This window comes from Toxorhynchites rutilus, chromosome 3, assembly GCF_029784135.1.
Source record: "Toxorhynchites rutilus septentrionalis strain SRP chromosome 3, ASM2978413v1, whole genome shotgun sequence".
In the NCBI taxonomy this organism is placed as follows: Eukaryota; Metazoa; Arthropoda; class Insecta; order Diptera; family Culicidae; genus Toxorhynchites; species Toxorhynchites rutilus.
In genome coordinates this window covers 20995948-21014273 of record NC_073746.1, presented here as the reverse complement: position 1 = coordinate 21014273, position 18326 = coordinate 20995948, and the positions used below count along the sequence as shown (strand labels likewise).

Sequence of the window (18326 nt, the reverse complement as noted above, 5' to 3'; positions counted from 1 at the left end):
TGCTCCTTGGGCAGCAGCAAGGAGCGGAGAGCCAGACACTGGGAAAAATGACCTTAAATTCGGATGAGTGATATAAATCCAGCAAGGATCGAGTTCATGCAGATCAAGCCTAAACACTCGAAGTCATCGGAAGTTAGGTTTGATGGAATAAATCATTTCATTAATACAAATCCAACTGATACCCAACGATGGTGTGTGTATTGCAACCGATGTACGACGTATATTTGCTTGAAGTGTGATGTGGGTTTGCACCCTTCGGAGTGCTTTTTCCGGTACCATACTCAGTGATACTAAATCCGATACACTGCCGTTCTACGCATAACTGCACTATGTTCTATGCAATCCATATGAACCGTGGGACAATTATGCGTAGAACGGCAGTACACCAAACCAAATTAGGCATATTGAGGTTTTAGGGTGCAATAAATGTTTATATGATGGTTAGACTCTCCACTCCCCTCTCTAAGCGGGGGCTACCATACAAATGAAACACAAATTTCTGAATTACTCGAAAATTAATCAAGCAAACGAAACCGAAATCGAAAAAAATGTTGTATTTTTAGGTCTGTTTTAATTTCAGCAAAACATTGAAAAACTGTTTTTTGTAAAATATTTGGCCAATTGGGTAGGAATACAGTATATTGAATTGCAAGGAACTGCATCAAAGTTTTGGGAAACATGAGTTTCCAAAGATATAATTGAAGTTCTTCTTAACATGTCCGTTTTAACACCACCTCTCCTACATCAGTTTATGTTTTCATGTTTCGGTCCAGCTTGTGGGACGATTGAACTAATTCCATTACGCAGATAACAGAATTGGCCGAAGTTTTCCGCAACAAAGAATTGCGAAAAGATTAAATGACGAAATGATGAATCCATTTGCTCTGCACCTAGATAAATGGTCAATTACTGTGATATATAGTAAAACAAATCTGATATTCCATAAATATTATTTCGACATTCCATTCATTTGGGAGCGCAGCAATTCCAGTTTTATTTTTTTGTATTCAAGAACTTGAGACTGAAACTTCGACTGGTCTGCTTGATGTTTCTCTGCCCGATCTAATTCTTTTTTCTTGAGTTTCAACCGTTCTTTATGAAGCTCCAGCGTTTCCTTCTGGAGTCGAAGACTCTCGCGACTATTTTGCACCAGCTCTCGGAGGTAATCGGTCTGTTGCTCCAACAATTTTCGCCTGTAGTTTTTGGACGCGTTTTGCCTAGGAGGCACTATTGTCATTGCTACAGGTATTTCGGTCGGTTCATTTCTTTTTACCGGTTGTTGCTCCAATTTCTGCCTGTTATTTGTAGACGCTGGATTCTTAGGAGTCACGGACACTTCCACCGGCTCACCTCTATTTACATCGGAAATTTCGTCGTTTTCGTTATCTAATGCCCTTCCAAGCGAGTTCGATGATTGAGCCACTGAAGATACTCGCGACTTCAACTCGGGGGAAGGAGCTATGCGAGGATTATCAATGAGTATGAATGTATATTTCCATTTTTTATTAATTACCTTCGTAGGGTTTTTGGAATGATAATAATTTTGCCACTTGTTTTTCGTATGACGACAAAAACATCAAACGATTTGGTCTCCCGCCATTGACTTTCATTTCCGTCTGGTTATGCTCGAGCTTCTTTCTAACCTTTAGTCGGAGGTCATTCCACACCTTGGAGGAAACGTACCGTTAGATTTACTTCCGGATAAGAAATAAATAACCAACCTTCATCCACTCTTGCATTTTCCTGACGGGTGGACCAACGCTGTTCAGCGACGCAGCAAGTTCATTCCACACTTCGTAATAGGGATCCTTGCCGAAGCCGGCATATTCTGCGAATTTCAATCCCTTCGCCACCGCTGGATACTTCTCTAGTACTTCGATCATTAGTTCGAACTGTTTTCTGGTTGTTACTTTCTGCCTTGAAAAAAATATGATCGTATATTAATCCTGGGACCAGGGATAAATTTATAACTACGCAACAATCGCGTTAATTTTAAACAATCGCGAGAAATCTTTCGATTTTTTTTTCAGATCTTGGATTAATTTGTTGTGTTAACATAAGCTACTCTTTATTGTTTTCGAGCACCAGAAAAAGGAAGTCTTAAAAAATGTGAAAAGATCGCACAGTGTGGCAAGAGGAATGGTTGGAATCCTGAAAATCCATTTCCGATGCATGGTAACTGCATCTTCAAATTCACCTAACTTGTTTGTAGGGTGACTTGCAAAAAAAAATTTATACTTCTCTATCATTTTATGTTTTTGAGGAACGGTTACGGGGGTATCCGATGAAAGTGGCCTTAATTCTATTTCAAGAATTATTTTTTTTAGTTTTCAGCTTTTCTCGCGTAATATTTTCAGTACAAGTTTATTTGGTCTATTTTCCTGTCGCATGTCTTCGATTGTTTGAGGTATACCGATCAATAGTTTGAAATCAGCGACAGAATCCCTTTCAACTTGTTTTGATTACGCACCTGCCTTTCCAGCAAGGCGAACATCCATGGACCTTCTTCCTCTCCGTTTTCTTCCGCTGAATTTTGGATTTGCTTTTCGCTGCTCACTTCGTTTGTTTCCTTTTCATTGGTTGGATGTACTGGATCCGACTCTACCCCAGGACCAACTGAGTCGTCTGTGCCATCAACGGCTGCCGCAAGTCGCGCGATATCAATGAGACGTTCTTCCAGTGTAGTAAATTCGAAAATTTTGCGCTTTTTATGGCCCCTTGTAGCTTGTTGTTCATTGAGATTATGCACTAGTTTCCGCTTTGTATTTGACTTCCAGTCGACCCATACCTGAAAAAAACCCAACTTAAGAGAATACACGGAAATTGCACGGAAATTCTATTGGGTCAACCTTTTTCCATGCCGTCGATTCCTTGGTCGGTGGCCCGAGACTATTCAGTTCAGCTGCCATAGCTTCCCAATACGGGCCGGTATTAAATCTTGCTGATCCTCTCGCGACCTCTGGCTGCTTATTTAGAAGATCAATCATTCGCTTGAATTGGCGTTTATTGGTAAATTGCAGCTTCCCCCTATACGGTAAAGAATTGAAGGTTGCAATGGAATCATTGTTTATTGTTTGATTAATTACATCGATTCTAAAATTTCTTCATAAATTTCCAGAATACACTGGGTTCTTTTTTTACGCGGTGAATATTCAAGATTAATTCCATGGAAATTCATAGCGAAGACATCCCTTCAGTTGGAGCGACTATGGAACTCAGAGAAGCTAAAGAAAGAAGTAAGAAGGAACATATGAAGCCGTGAACGAGCAAAACAGAAAAAAATTTAAAATCATCCATTTATGTACTATACAGTGCGAACAATTCGTTTAAACGCAGTGTCTTATTTTAGTGCTTTAGTAAGTTAGTAAACAATAATTGATCCTCAACAATTGCAAATGTTGGCCCAAATCATAATTTATTACAGTATTGGCTCCAATTCTAAGTTCTTATCTGGCTGAATATGAAATTAAAGAGAGATAGGAAATTTGTATAAACGCACTTTAGTTTTTATTAATGAAACAATGATTTAGTTAACATGTTACGGAAAAATAATAGTCAATATTTAGTCTGCTTTTCATTATTGCGAATAGTTTCGGAAATTCCGTTCGGTATGGAACTAACGAGATTTTCAAGCGTTGCAGCAGCGATAGACCTCCAGGATTCTCTCACAGCAGCTTCTAGTTCCCGAACTGTTCCGTACTACCTTCTTCCGCTGTACACACGTCGAAGAATCCCCAAAAGGTTCTCAAGGTCTGGACAACTTTCTGACCAGTCCAATACTTTGTTGTCTCGCTCCGAAAACCACTGCGTACTTCTCTTAGTGACATGAATGGCTGCATTGCCTAGTTGGAAAGTGAAGTCTTCAGGCATAAAATCCTCGGTAAATGGTACCAGAACGTCTACCAGTAATTCCACGTACATTTCTGAGTTCAACCTGGTTGAAACAGTAGCAATAGGGGTTTTCCATGACGTGAAAAACCACCCCAAATCATGAGTGTTCCGCCTCCAATGTTTCGACTCAACTTGATCGGTTCGTCAGGGAGATCCACTCTCCATGCACCTCTTCGTAATTTATTTGCACCCATTGCTCAAACGACTCGATGAGATATGTGGTTCTGACCTCGTTGTTGCGTACGCCGATGATGTTTCGGTAATAAGCACGTGTATTACAAAAATGGGTCGTATACGAGATGCATTCCAACGCTTCGAGAGCAATTTTAAGTTTGGAGAAATCTGTTTCAATCTCGGTGGGCTACACTGACGACATGCCACTCACCATGCCGTGGCTGCCACACGCTAATACCGTTCGCATTTTGGGAGTGACCTTCGCTAACTCCAGCTGACCTCGAGTGAACAGAGTACTCTTTTCTTGTTGACCAATAGAAAGCTTGAGCATAGAAAATTGATGTACCGAATGAATAGGACCGATGGTGAGAGCTGTTTGTTCTGTAACATTGGATGCGAAACATTAGAACACAAATTGAGCGAATGCGTACGGGTGGAGCCAGCTTGGAGACTATTGCAGCGAAAATTAATTACTCTGCTCAATGGATGGCGCAGACTCTCAATAGGGGAGCTTTTGAGACCTCAATTGAGGAGCATACAAAAATCAAAAAAAGTTGTAATTCTCAAAATATTTGTAAAATATGTAACTATTATTATGCAATGTAGTAACTTAATTTATATAGCTAGTTTAGAATTTGAACTCGAAACGACTTTCGACTAATTATTTTGTAATTATTTTTAGAACTTTTTGAAATAAACTGTTTGAACATTGACAACAACAAAAAAATCTAGGGTTCCTTCCTCAAATCATGCCAGTAGTGTGTACAACAATCAGGACTATTACAACGTTATCTCATTCATTTCGCCATGCCATATGCTTTTTGGCGAAATTCAATCGAGCCGGAATATGTGCTGGAGTAAGATTCGATTTCTTGGCCTTTTTAGTGTACTTGAAGTCACCATATCCCCGCAATATCTTTGCAATGCGCTTATTGGTAATCGACAGTCGATGCTTCTTCTTAATTTCCGATGCATTGAACTTTCCAGTTCCGGTTAACTCCAGTCACGATTGCTAACTTTTGTTTTCTCTTGGTTTTCTTCTTAACGCCATTTTTTTTACCTTTCTTCAGCACATTTCGAATCGATGTTCGGATCAGTTTACTCTTCTTCCTATTTCCTTGTTACTCATACCAGGTTTCCTCAGTTCACGAACAACTCATTGTTCCGATTCAGTCAAATATCTTTTTTCGGCATTTTTCACATCAGATCAACAAATTGCCAGCACCAACAAATGTTTTACGTACTAATAGCGAATTCGTTTTTGTTCAGTTTCAACCTCAGTTCCAACCTAACTGCTGTCAAAATGTTTTTTCATTCCTAGTTTTTTCAACCTAGTTTCGTACTAGGTTCAACCCGAAAGCTGTTGGGTTCGCACTAAGATGTTTCACGGGTTCGCACTAGGGTTCACTAATCCAACTATACTAAACTGTCATGTTCCGAATATTGTTTTGGAAAACCTAAAAATAAAGACTATGAAATTGGAAAGCTTGCTGCTTTTGCCTTTGTATTATTGGAATCGTAATCCAATTCGGATTCTGATTTTGAATGTAACTTCGTTGATTTGAACGCTAAAATTTCGAATTCTCACTGTGGGCACAATTGATGAAGCGGTTAGCCGATCTCATAGAGAAGTAGATAGAATTATTAATGTGAACGTACCATTGCGCAAACGGTTCGTTCAACCGAAGGGTAAACAACCGTGGTGGAATAGAGATTTGGGGAATCTTCGGAATCGACTAAGGAAGGCACGACAGCGGTATTTTCGATCTAGAGGAGATGACCAAAAAGCAGTTGTGCCGGAATTTGAGCGCCAATTCAACTCTTTGAACCATGAATATCGTGAATATCTATTGCGCGCGATCGTGTTCATATTCCAATGATTTCCATCATTTGTTCTACGAAATTTGTTGTACCATTTGTCTCTCTCACGTTTAAGGCGCAAAAGATAAAAATTGTACCAGCTGTTCGATACAAACTTTTACGTAACTAGCTGATTTGTACACGTTTTCAAGGTAATAGTTAGAACAGCTGCTGATTCATCTAAATTATCGACCTCGAATGGAAAATCCAGGCTTCCCGTCACAAGATTCGAAACAGCATGTTTCGAATGTTTCCTCCAGCACTTCAATTCAACAAACTCGTCGTTTGCCACGAAATTATCTACGATATTGATAACCAAGGTGTCATGATCGGTTATTTTCAAATTGATATCCGTGACTGTGTTAAAAGTTTCAAAATTGGAATAAACATGATCAATTAAAGTTTTACTGTGCCTGGAAATACGCGTGAATTCATTTACTGTTTGTTTCAAATTGAAGAAATCAGATAAGCGCTTCAAATGGTTCGAATTGTAGTCATCACGCCAATTGACATTGACATCACCAGCTAATATATTTAATTTGCTAGAATCAAGGAACATTTCGAGCCAGTTTTCTGAAATTTCAACAAAACGCTCGTCACTTGAGCTGGGGCTATGATACAAAACACCATAATTACCCATCTTCATGCCGCGTTCAATTGTAATGCCCAAAAACCAGTTTCCATCAATAACTTCGTTGAGGTGAAGATTGAATTGAACTGATTCTTTGACATAAATAGCAACACCGCCAGTATGTCTAGAATGTGATAAACAAGCAGCAACATTATATCCCGGAATACTATATTGATCAAATGATTAAATTTCATTAATATGTGTTTCTGATAATAAAACTAAAAGTGGACGCTTTTCCTCAACAATCTGACGTAATGCTTCGTAGTTTGTTGACAACCCCGCAATATTTAAATACAGAACATGAAATTGATTCACAATTCTTCTGGAACATGGTTGCTATTTATTGAAATGTAAGCTACCTTTTTCAAATTCATAAAGTCTTTTGTATACTAAGCATTCAGAACTAAATGCGGCATGATTGACGTCCAAGTTCATTTTACGTTCTCTATTCAGTTTCAAACAGTTAACACATTTCAATACAGTTGACCTGCACTCAGATGTCTTGTGTTTCTGACTACACCTAAAGGGTGTGTCACATCAAATTGCATCACGGAAAAAACGCTGTAGAAATTCGCCCAGTAGACCGATTCTTTTGAGAATTTTAGACAGTAAAATAAAAACTATTAAACAACTTTTGGCATTTTCTTTTTATTCATACTTCGAGCCCAAGCCCGTATGCTCGCACCTTCCTCTTTACCCCGTCCATAAGGTTCTGTACAACGTCAGGTTGTAGTTTTTTTTAACAGAAATCCATTTTCTCTTGAAGTCCGCCTCCGATTTGACAACTTTTGGGTTCTTCCGAAGGGCCTGCTTCATAATCGCCCAATATTTCTCTATTGGGCGAAGCTCCGGCGCGTTGGGCGGGTTCATTTCCTTTGGCACGAAGGTGACGCCGTTGGTTTCGTACCACTCCAACACGTCCTTTGAATAGTGGCACAAAGCGAGATCCGGCCAGAAGATGGTCGGGCCCTCGTGCTGCTTCAATAGTGGTAGTAAGCGCTTCTGTAGGCACTCCTTAAGGTAAACCTGCCTGTTTACCGTGTCGGTTATCACGAAGGGGGCGCTCCGCTTTCCGCAAGATCAGATCGCTTGCCACACCATGTACTTTTTGGCAAACTTGGATAGTTTCTGCTTGCGAATCTCCTCCGGAACGCTGAATTTGTCCTCTGCGGAGAAGAACAACAGGCCCGGCAGCTGACGAAAGTCCGCTTTGACGTAGGTTTCGTCGTCCATTACCAGGCAATGCGGCTTCGTCAGCATTTCGGTGCACAGCTTCCGGGCTCGCGTCTTCCCCACCATGTTTTGCCTTTCGTCGCGGTTAGGAGCCTTCTGAACCTTGTATGTACGCAGTCCCTGCCCCTGCTTGGTCCGCTGAACGAATGAACTTGACAAATTCAGCTTATTGGCGACATCCCGGACCGAACTTCTCGGATCACGTCTAAACTGCTTAACTACGCGCTTGTGATCTTTTTCACTGACGGAGCATCCATTTTTGCCGTTCTCCACCTTCCGGTCGATGGTTAGGTTCTCGAAGTATCGTTTTAGTACTCTGCTGACCGTGGATTGGACGATTCCCAGCATCTTACCGATGTCCCGATGTGACAACTCCGGATTCTCGAAATGAGTGCACAGGATTAATTCACGACGCTCTTTTTCGTTCGACATTTTTCCAAATTTACGAAAAATTGACAGTGAAGCATGGCCAACGTGATCTATACACTCTTATCTGATTATAAGCGAAAGCTGAAGATATAATTCCTAAAAATTAAATTTCTACAGCGTTTTTTCCGTGATGCAATTTGATGTGACACACCCTTTAGAACACGTTTCACAATTTTGTTTGCAATCCGTGCCCTTATGTCCAAATTATCCGCATTTGAAGCATCTCAACACACTAATCGCAGGAACTACAAAGCACCGATCAAACCCCACATTTATTTTTTCCGCATTCAGTAAATTATTATATGTGTCAACATCTACTTCAATCATAGCGCTATACTTGTTGTATATGAAGCGTGGATTTTCGAAAACTTTCAAAACTTTTACATCTTTAATTGCGATGTTTTCATTTTGACTCTTTAAATAGTCAATGAAAACGTCGGAGGAATGCTGATCGCTCATGCCCACAATTTTTAATCTTGGCACCGATATGGGAACCAAGGCGCCTAGAAGTATATCCTAAGGTGGGCCAACTTGCTAAAACCACTCTTCAGCCATCTTGGAAGTCTACTGAGTTTTGTTTGTAAACAAAACACAATACGCTAGTGCCGAAGCTCGCTCCTGATCAGTCTGTCTCTTTCACGCTACAAGCAATTAATTCCCCTTCTGCTTTCTTCCGTACTGTTTTCATATACCGCTCCCCTAACCAACATAGTGACGAAACGGCCTCACCTAGTACCATAGACCCGTCTTGATGGGAACAACAGCATGGTAATTTTCACCCAAATTGCTTTCAATATTATTTTTGACATCAATTATGTTGGCTCCAGTTGAACACTCAACAATGATGGAGCCATCTCTACCATTCCTAAAATTACCACTTTAGCGCGCTGTCTAGCTGAGCCGTAATGTGATCTCGCATGTCCGTAAGCGAGTCAGAGAGTGAAGATAGTTTCAACACCTCTTTCTCTACCTTTCGCACACCCGAGATAAGATCACTTTGCTCACCACAACCTTGGTCTGATAGACAGTCATTACATTTGAAAAAAACATTCACGTTCTCCGTGATAAGCTTTGCTGTCGAACTGCTCAGAAGTGTGCATTTGTAGTGAACGCTCCGCTACACTTACCGATACAGCAAACGGGCAGATCGCTTACCACTATCCCCAGTTTACACACCGAACATTCCACAGCCAACAGATTAAAGCGGGACGCTATACTGCCGTAATCTCGCGAAGTGACGCAAGCGCCAGAGGGAAAAATTTTCAGTACGAGACTTTTCGCAAAATTGCATGTATAATCAGCATACGCGTACATTAGGAAAATCTGATCTGTACAAATTGTGTACAATTGATGGAAAAACATAGCCATCGGCTTGATTTTTGAAAAAAATGCAGTCTTATTTAAGCTATGTTACCAACGCCAGTTTGTTGTGGAAACAGCAAATTTTAATCGCTGTTTCCACAACCGATTGGCGTTCATCCATCAATATATGCGAGAATCTGTTTCCAATTATTTTCTACAAAATGCCGCCGTTGAGCGGAGCATGAGATAGCATCATGGAGAAAAGTTCTACACATTTTCCAACTTTGTAGGCTAATGTAGTTGAGATCCCGATTTTAACAACTATGGACAGCACCGATTTTTCAAATCCAAAATGCAATTGAAAACATCCGTGTTGAATATGATAATGCCGTCCGAAATTATCCGATGTAAAGCAAATACAGTTTTCGCGAGGATGTTTTGAGTTTTATTATAAGATGCGTCTCGATGGAGAATTTAGAAGAGTGCAGCTGTTCAACAAATCGACATTTATTTATCGACATCGTCAATATACTTTGTCCCTTGATACCTGAAGATAAAAGACACTATTGGGAAATCCTTGTAGTCAACAATTTAATTGATCAGTTTTAACTATTTAGTCATAATCGTTATGTGCAATCTATGGTATTTTTTTTAAAATGAGTTTGATTTTATCAATTTCAATATTTGGCGAGACTTTTAAACAAAGCTTCTAAGTACATGATTTGTAGTTCTAAAACAAAATTGCTGTTATAAATGTAGCACTGCATGAGGATCGACTGTTTTTGATTAAAATATTTGGCATGACGAGTTTTTAGGAAAAGTGTTTTTTTACAAGACAGATGGCATGTCACTCTCATTGTGCTAAACGTCCAGTACGGAAGATGTTGTTACGTGAAATTTTCTGTCCCTGCTCGTTCATTATATTGCCATCAGAACAGATCAAAAATCACATCGCATCACATTCAAATTACGGCACATTATAAGGGAAATGGCGCTATACTGCCGTGATCTCGCAAAGTGACGCAAGCGCCAAAATTGACATTTTACTTTTTATGTTATAAATCGATAAAGAATACCAAATCCATTCAAACGACTGCGAAGTTTTATAGAAATGTGGAAAAATGACCCCGTAAAAGGTTGAAAACGGAATGGCGTAAGCGCCATTTCCACTGTGATGTGGCACAAGCGTCACTTCCCTTATAATGTGACGTAATTTGGAATCTGATGCGATATGATTTTTAATCCGTCCTGATGGCATAGAATGAACGAGAAGGGACAACAAATTTCAAATAACAACATCAATCAAGGGACAAAGCATCTTGACGATGTTCACTTACCTCACTTGCTCAATGTCTTTTTCGGATGAATTGAAGCTGAGAGTTGATCGAAGGGTAATGTCTAAAATCTCCATCGAAACGGATCTTATAACAAAACTCAGAACATCCTCGCGTAAACTGTGTTTGCTTTACATCGGATAATTTCGGACGGAATTCTCTTATTCAACACGGATGTTTCCAATTGCATTTTGGATTGGAATAGAAGATGCTGTCCATAGTTGTTACAATCGGGCTCTCAACTACGTTGGCCCGCTCGACACACGCTACAAAGACGGAAAATGTGTAGAACTCTTCTCTCTGATGCTACCTCATGCTCCACTCAACGGTGGCATGTAGTAGAAAATATTTGGAAACAAATTCTCCCATACTTTGATGGATGAACGCCAATCGGTTGTGGAAACAGCGATTAAAATTTGCTGTTTTCACAACAAACTGGCGTTGGTAACATAGCCTAAATAAAACAACATTTTTTTCAAAAATCGAGCCGATGGCAATGTTTTTCCATCAATTGTACACAATTTGTACAGATCAGATTTTCGTAATGTACGCGTGTGCTGATTATACATGCAATTTTGCGAAAAGTCTCGTACTGAAAATTTCTCCCTCTGGCGCTTGCGTCACTTCGCGAGATTACGGCAGTATACAACCATACAGAGAAGAGAAATAAAGAAAGAATGAACCGCCACGGCTGCTATACAAGAAAAACAGCACGCCGGGGCAAAATTAAACAAGAATCGGTTGTTGTGGGCAACCGTTCTCCTACTCATCCTGATTTCTCAACACAAAGGGTACGCGAACGAAGACTTCTTTCGCTGCACAGGGCAATATTTCACACTAAATATTCATAAAATATCACAGCATAAAACACAATACTATGTTCACCATGTTAATTTTTTTATATAACGGAATTCCTCACAATGTTTTCTATAAAGGCAATACATCGTTATCATCTCAGCAAACTTAATCTCGTCCTTCTTTCCAAGTGTGTTAAATCATAACTCACCACCTTTGAATGAACGGTACTTGAGTAGTCTGCAGTCGTATGACCTGAACATGACACTTTTCTCATTCACCGAAGAGGGCGTAAACAGGAAGCTGTGTTGTCTCGAAGCCTCAAAAGGAGCCGGACCGGATAAGCTGCAACCTTCCTTCATCAAGGCATGTAGCTCCTCGTTGGCTTTGCCTTCTTCTTTGCTCTTCAACCGTTCGCTGAGAGAAGGACAATTTCCCGCATTATGGAAAACGGCATCAATAATCCAAATTCATAAAGCAGGTGACGTCCACGATGTGCAGAATTACAGGGGAATATCGATACTAAACTGTATTCCGAAAGTTTTCCAAAGTATGCTGCTGGACCACATATACCCAGCAGTCCGCCACTTCATCGCAAACGAACAACATGGGTTTGCCAAAAAACGGTCTACTGTAACAAACCTCATGAGCTACGTATCCCTACTGATTGACAAAATTAAGAAACGACAACAGGTGGACGCCATTTACGTTGACTTCACGAAAGCATTCGACCGCGTTCCCCACACCCTTGCTGTGGAAAAACTTAGGCGTTTCGGGTATCCGCTTTGGTTAACCAATTGGATTAACTCGTATCTGACTGATCGTTGTGCATACGTGCAGATTGGCTCGTCAGTTTCATCGCTCTTTTCTGTCACCTCTGGCGTGCCGCAGGGCAGTCACTTGTGTCCTTGGTTATTGCTCTTTGTACTTTTCGTTAACGATATTTGCACTGTTCTCAAATCGCCTAAAATGATGTATGCAGACGACCTGAAATTGTTTCGTGTAGTAACATCACACGCGGATTGCTGTGCTCTTCAAATGGATGTAAACACCCTGCTGGATTGGTGCTCGATGAATGGCATGGAAGTGAACATCAGGAAATGTCACGCGATAACATTTTCGCGACTTTGCTCACCAATCACTTTCGATTATACGATGGGATCGACCGAAGTGGAAAGGGCTGCAGCTGTTAAAGATCTAGGTATCGTGCTCGACAACAAGTTAAAATTTACAGAGCATATTGCAACAGTTACAGCTAAGGCTTTTACCGTTCTCGGCTTGATAAGACGCCACTCAGGCATTTAGTGATGTATATTGCCTCAAAGCGTTGTATGTGTCTCTCGTACGCAGTTTATTGGAATACGGTGTTACTGTTTGGGCCCCATACCACGCCGTTCACATCGCTCGCCTGGAACGTGTGTAGAAAAGTTTCGTTCGATATGCTCTTCGTCATCTTCTGTGGCGCAGCGACCAGCATCTGACCTCATACGAAGAACGCTGCGCACTGATCCATTTACCGACACTGCAAAAACGACGTGAGTTTCTCCAGAGACTGCTGATTTTCTTCATCGCAACAATCTTGACTGTGCAGTACTTCTGGGCAAGCTTCGAATCAACGCTTCGGGTAGATCAACTAGACAAGTTGTTTTCTTCCGGCAGGCAACGCATCGTACTCTATACGGACAAAATAATCCTTCCGATGTTTGTTGCAAACGGTTTAATGATGTGTATTACTTGTTTGAATTTGACATGACTAGAAATGTGTTTAGTATAAGGATTAATAGTTACATTTTAGTCTGTCGACAAATTTTTTGGCGAAGACTGGGTGAATAAAATAAATAAATAAATATATTCGCGTAGACGGCATTAAGCTTCGTGTGCTTTCATTGAGAGGCAAAAATAATTATGGATTTTCAGGTGGGAAAATAAGGGTGGTTTCCAAAACATGACCGGATTGTTAACATAGGACTACGAAATTTTAGTGGACGAGAACAAACCTTCTGGAAATTTAGGAATGAAACTCTATAGTAAAATATTTTTAGCGCCGACAAGGGTCGATGAATGAATGATTTCGCAGAATGAGGAACGGGAATGTTTCACGAAGCAATAAAACCAGATTTTCCAATTAACTCTCAGCATTAAATTTGATTGATCACTGTGTAGCGCAATGGTTTTCAACCTTTTTTGCTCAATTCCCCCTTTACGGAAAATAATCCCAATGCTTCACCCCTATCAGTATTTTGTAAGAAAGTCTGATATGCTAACAGTAAAGTAATGTAAGAATACAAACGGTTTTCAAGTTATATTCGCAACAAATTCGATTTTATACTTGTATCTGATTACAAAAAAGGTACATAAAGTTTGGCAAGTCAGTGTGGCACCTGCGCCTGAATGATTTCCGCCCAAAATCGTAATTCTTGAGAACGTTTTCGAAAGCATACCTCATGTCTTCGATATCAAATCCGTTACGGCATCTTGTTCCCATCAGCAGCATTGTAGGAAATCCAGATTCACTTAAATTCTACGAAAAAGACAATAACACTCGTAACGCTTATTCCGCATATCAGGATAAGAATCGATCATTTGTAGACCGATGAGTTTGTTCTGAAATTGATTCCAAACATGCGTCACTGCCAGTCGGAAGTAGGGATATCATCTGTCCTGATTTAGCAGAACATGTTCTGATTTTGAGATGCTTTTGAGGCGTCCTGATTTATTTTTGATATTCCAGCGTTTGTCCTGATTTTTATGAGAAATTCCATTCTGTTGACAAATTAGAATTCATTTAATTTTTTTATGTATATATATATATATATATATATATATATATATATATATATATAATTTGGAATAACTCATTTATAAGTGTTTGTGGCCAATATCGGCATGTGCATTTTGTGATTTTATTGAAACCGAAGTTTGGAAACCATTACAGGTAGATCAGATTTGGGAAAGCACATCCAAGCACCGAAATATTGCACGAATTGTCAATTGGAATCCGCTTCATGAGGAATTATGTGGAGTAAAAATCACATCGCTCAGAAGATTTGGGCTGCAGAAGGAACTCTTGCGTTCCATAAAAGCTTCAAACCCATGGATTGTCTTCGGCACCATTGCGCATGATATTTGATGACTCGGAAACCGCCCAAAAATCTCCTGTTCTCGTACAGAGCACAAGCCATCACCTCCGGAGTTTTTCCACCGCATGGATCGTCCGAGAAAACTTAGATTTAAGTATTTTGAAATGAATAGATTTAAGTATTTTGGTCTCTTGAAATGGGAATCACACACAACGTGTTTTTATTTGTTTAAATTTATTTTAAATAATTGAAGATTGATAATGGTTTGGTCGAAATCGCAGCTGCGACTGATGTCCTGATTTTTAATTCCGACCAGATGTATCCCTAGTCGGAAGGCATTTCAAACCATGTCCAAATTTGTTCTTTGATACAAGGAAAATATGCTTCGAGTTTAACTTGTAAAAAGTCTTGACAAATGCTGTACAACTTCACTTTTTATGGTCTTCTGTACTGTTTCATTGTCTGTTCCATCCTCATTCACTGACGAAAGTCTTTCAAACTTTGCGAAGTTGTTCAGTTGAACATTCATTTCTGATTTGGAAATGTTTGCCGAAGATCGCAAATTTTAGCGTATCCAATAAAGTTTTTGTGACAATTTTTGCTAATCGTTGTCATCTTCAAAGCAGAGCGAAGTAAATGTGCAATATTTTCTTGCACAATTCCCCCTTTTAATAACCGAATTCCCCACTAGAGGGGAATTCTTCACCGGTTGAAAATCACTGGTCTAGAGCGACACTCAAACACTCAACTTATAGAATATTCTAATAGTTTTTGAGTATCTCTTAGCAAAATTACATTTCCAACGCTCCCAAAATCAAAACTCCAAAGAACGCTCAGAACGGCAACAGAAAATTCGAACCGAATCGATTGTTGTTTGGGAAAGCGGTGGCGGAGATAGCGGGATAAAATTTCACCTTCAGTTTTCCACCGAAAGCAGCTCTCACTGCTGAACATACCTTCTTCACATTCTGCTTGAAAATTACTGCATTTTGAAGCCACTTTAAACCCGTAAACAATGCTCGAATTCACCAAACTTTAATGAAAGATCGAAAAAAGTCACCAATAGTTATCAGCCACACAGCTAGCGACCGAATGACAATGGCAGCGAAGCTTTCTAAATTACCATTCTCATTGATCGACTGTTTAGATTAGTTTTCCAAATGAGTCCTTTTGAGAGTCAGGGAAAGGTTTTTTTAACTCAAAACATCATTCCACCAATAAAGTTCAGCTCGCTTCTAATAAAACAAAAAAAAATTAAAATAACTCTTTACTCTTTTGGTGGCCCTGAACGCTTTCACATTATTTATAGTGCTTTTACAGCCAGCCGATAATATGCATCAACCGTTGACTAATCTTTACTTGCACTTGAACTTTCAATTAGGTACCCTTTTTTCGTGAACGGAATAAAGCGCCGCAGTAAACAACTGTAACAGAAACAACCATTCAGAAAAAGTGTAGGCTAGTCAATGAATATCTTCTGTAAATGAATCAACCTTGAACCGTTTCACTATTTGCACCACTTTTTCACTCGAAAGGAATAATAAACGATAACAACGAAAATGAATTGAGAAACATTTGAATGCAAACTTTGTCGCTGGTAATAAACACTTTCTCTCATCTTAAAATGTAACACACAGCTCACGGTAGATGATTTCCAGAATAGAGTTCGGGATATGAGTAAACTGATTATTAACACGTACTTGCTTTGCGTGTCACCACATTTGACAGCGTTTTGGTTGGCTGGAGAATTTGGTAGACTATCTCCGGGACTTGGAGGCACAGTCAATTGGCAGCTGTCGTCTGCAGTACCTTCAGTCCCAGAATCTTCATCATTATTCTCGATTTTAGGAATATTCAGAAGCGCAGCCTGGAATTGATAAATGTCACCATAGTTTGTACATAATTTTTTTTATGAGAGTAAATATAAGATACGGGTTTCATTAGAAATTTGTGCGCACTTTGAAAAAACGTGTTAACTGCCGTCTTTTTGCTTACTTTTAGACAATGTTTAGGAATAATATTCTCTAGCTAATATACTCACAAAAATCTTCTCTTCGTCATGTTCTATGCTGTAAACCTCAACTTCATTTTCATTCAATTCAGTGGTTTCACACTCGACTTTCACTGTAAATTCAGTCCACTCAGTCTAAAAGATAGGTTTACAATATTCGTTATTTTGAAACATTAAAACAATTTGCAATACTCACAGGACTACTACTTTCGTCAGCCATAATTTAAAAACCGTGATCGAATGAAGAACAGCAAATTTTAACTAATCAATTGTTTTGATTACCAGCTCGTTCATGATGTTTTTTGAGTTTTGTTTTGACTTGAGATGCTTTGAAGGCTTCAGTCAGAACCAACGACTATATATTAAGGTGAGACAGTCCGATTAGTCGGTTTGTGTACCGAGAGGAATAGTTAGTAAATATAACGATTTTTTTCGGTAAATGCTACCAATCTATAGTATAGTCATTTTCTATCGTACAAATTATTGGTATATCCTACGAGGAGAATTAACGTACGGTTGGTAATATGTACAGAAAATATGTAAATTGTACTAATGTTTGCTTTTGAATGCTAATAACTCGAACATCTCTTAAAGAATGATTAATTAAATGAGAAATGTAAAGATTATCGCGTAATCCGTTTCACGGCGGTGTAGTGACAACTGGGAAGCAGATTCGCGATGCGTTTCGTTATTTTGTTTGCAGCACAAGGGAATCATTAAATAAAATGAATCAAGTTCACATTTTGCAGTTTTTATCCGGGAAACTCACATTTATTCATGAGATAAGAATGGATTGTATGAACTAATGATGAGTTGAGTAGTATGAATATATGTTGTATGTTGTTGAACTAATGATAAGTGAGTCGTGTTTCTTATCTGGTTAACATGACCAACTAGATTACCAATCACCTTATAAAATAACACCATCCTGAGAAAAAAATCTTGGCATCATTCGTTCTACCATCATAAATATTTTATTAGCATGGTTGAACCCTTTGTACTGATTACCGTTGCTATTGATAAACTCAAGATTTGTTGCTGATGAGTTAAATCTCATCATGATACTCAAAAGCCGCTGCCAATGTGCGCTTAGCAACGCGATTCTATGCAACTTTTGACAAGTCGCACGCCACCAAGATGCGTTCATTGGTTCATGCCAAAAACTGCCGCATATGCCAGAGTAAATGCGTTGCGATGCAATGCGACAAGCGAATTGCTGCGCGACAATAAAAACCTCGACATACACAGCTTTTTCACGCGATGAACGCGCGACAATTGATAAAAATGTCAATTTTATATTTTGTTTACATTAATGCGGAAGATGTTTCTGTGGTTGTGTAAGCTTATATTTCTAATAAGCTTATATATATTATAACTTATATTTCAGAGTAGTGTACTTCGGAATCAGCGAACTCGAACAGAAAGCTCCGAATTCTGATCGATAAGTGTTGGAAAAAAGTTTCGAATGAATTAGGAATCACTGGTAAGTGAAGCAAATTAATTTGTTGAAATATACAATGAAAGGAATTTTTTCTTCAAATTCAGATTGTACTGCCAACAAAATTGAAGAACTTACGAGACATTTT

The 18326-nt window shown here is 39.3% G+C and overlaps 2 protein-coding genes across 2 annotated transcripts in view; one reads left to right on the top strand and one right to left on the bottom strand.

Moving 5' to 3' along the window:
• Nucleotides 1-18326, top strand: part of LOC129772944 (uncharacterized) — a 32480-nt gene that overhangs the window by 3450 nt on the left and 10704 nt on the right. The window contains exon 4 of the mRNA XM_055776478.1: nt 11841-12850. Within this exon, the coding sequence (XP_055632453.1) occupies nt 11841-12850 (1010 nt within the window). The remainder of the gene's footprint in view (nt 1-11840; nt 12851-18326) is intronic.
• Nucleotides 946-17070, bottom strand: LOC129775936 (uncharacterized). Its single transcript, XM_055781224.1, has 8 exons — nt 16937-17070; nt 16771-16875; nt 16430-16596; nt 2850-3027; nt 2471-2788; nt 1722-1913; nt 1514-1667; nt 946-1458 (listed from the first exon to the last, which is right to left on the bottom strand). Exons 1-8 carry the CDS (start codon nt 16958-16960, stop codon nt 950-952), a joined length of 1647 nt encoding a protein of 548 aa, XP_055637199.1. The 5' UTR covers nt 16961-17070; the 3' UTR covers nt 946-949.

Coding starts and splice junctions, on each gene's coding strand:
- LOC129775936 (XM_055781224.1), bottom strand. CDS start 16,960: ATGGCTGACGAAAGTAGTAGTCCT. Junction 3,028..16,429: donor TGTGGTGACACGCAAAGCAA/GTACGTGTTAAT, acceptor TTTACCGTATAG/GGGGAAGCTGCAATTTACCA. Junction 1,914..2,470: donor TCGCCTTGCTGGAAAGGCAG/GTGCGTAATCAA, acceptor TTTTCAAGGCAG/AAAGTAACAACCAGAAAACA.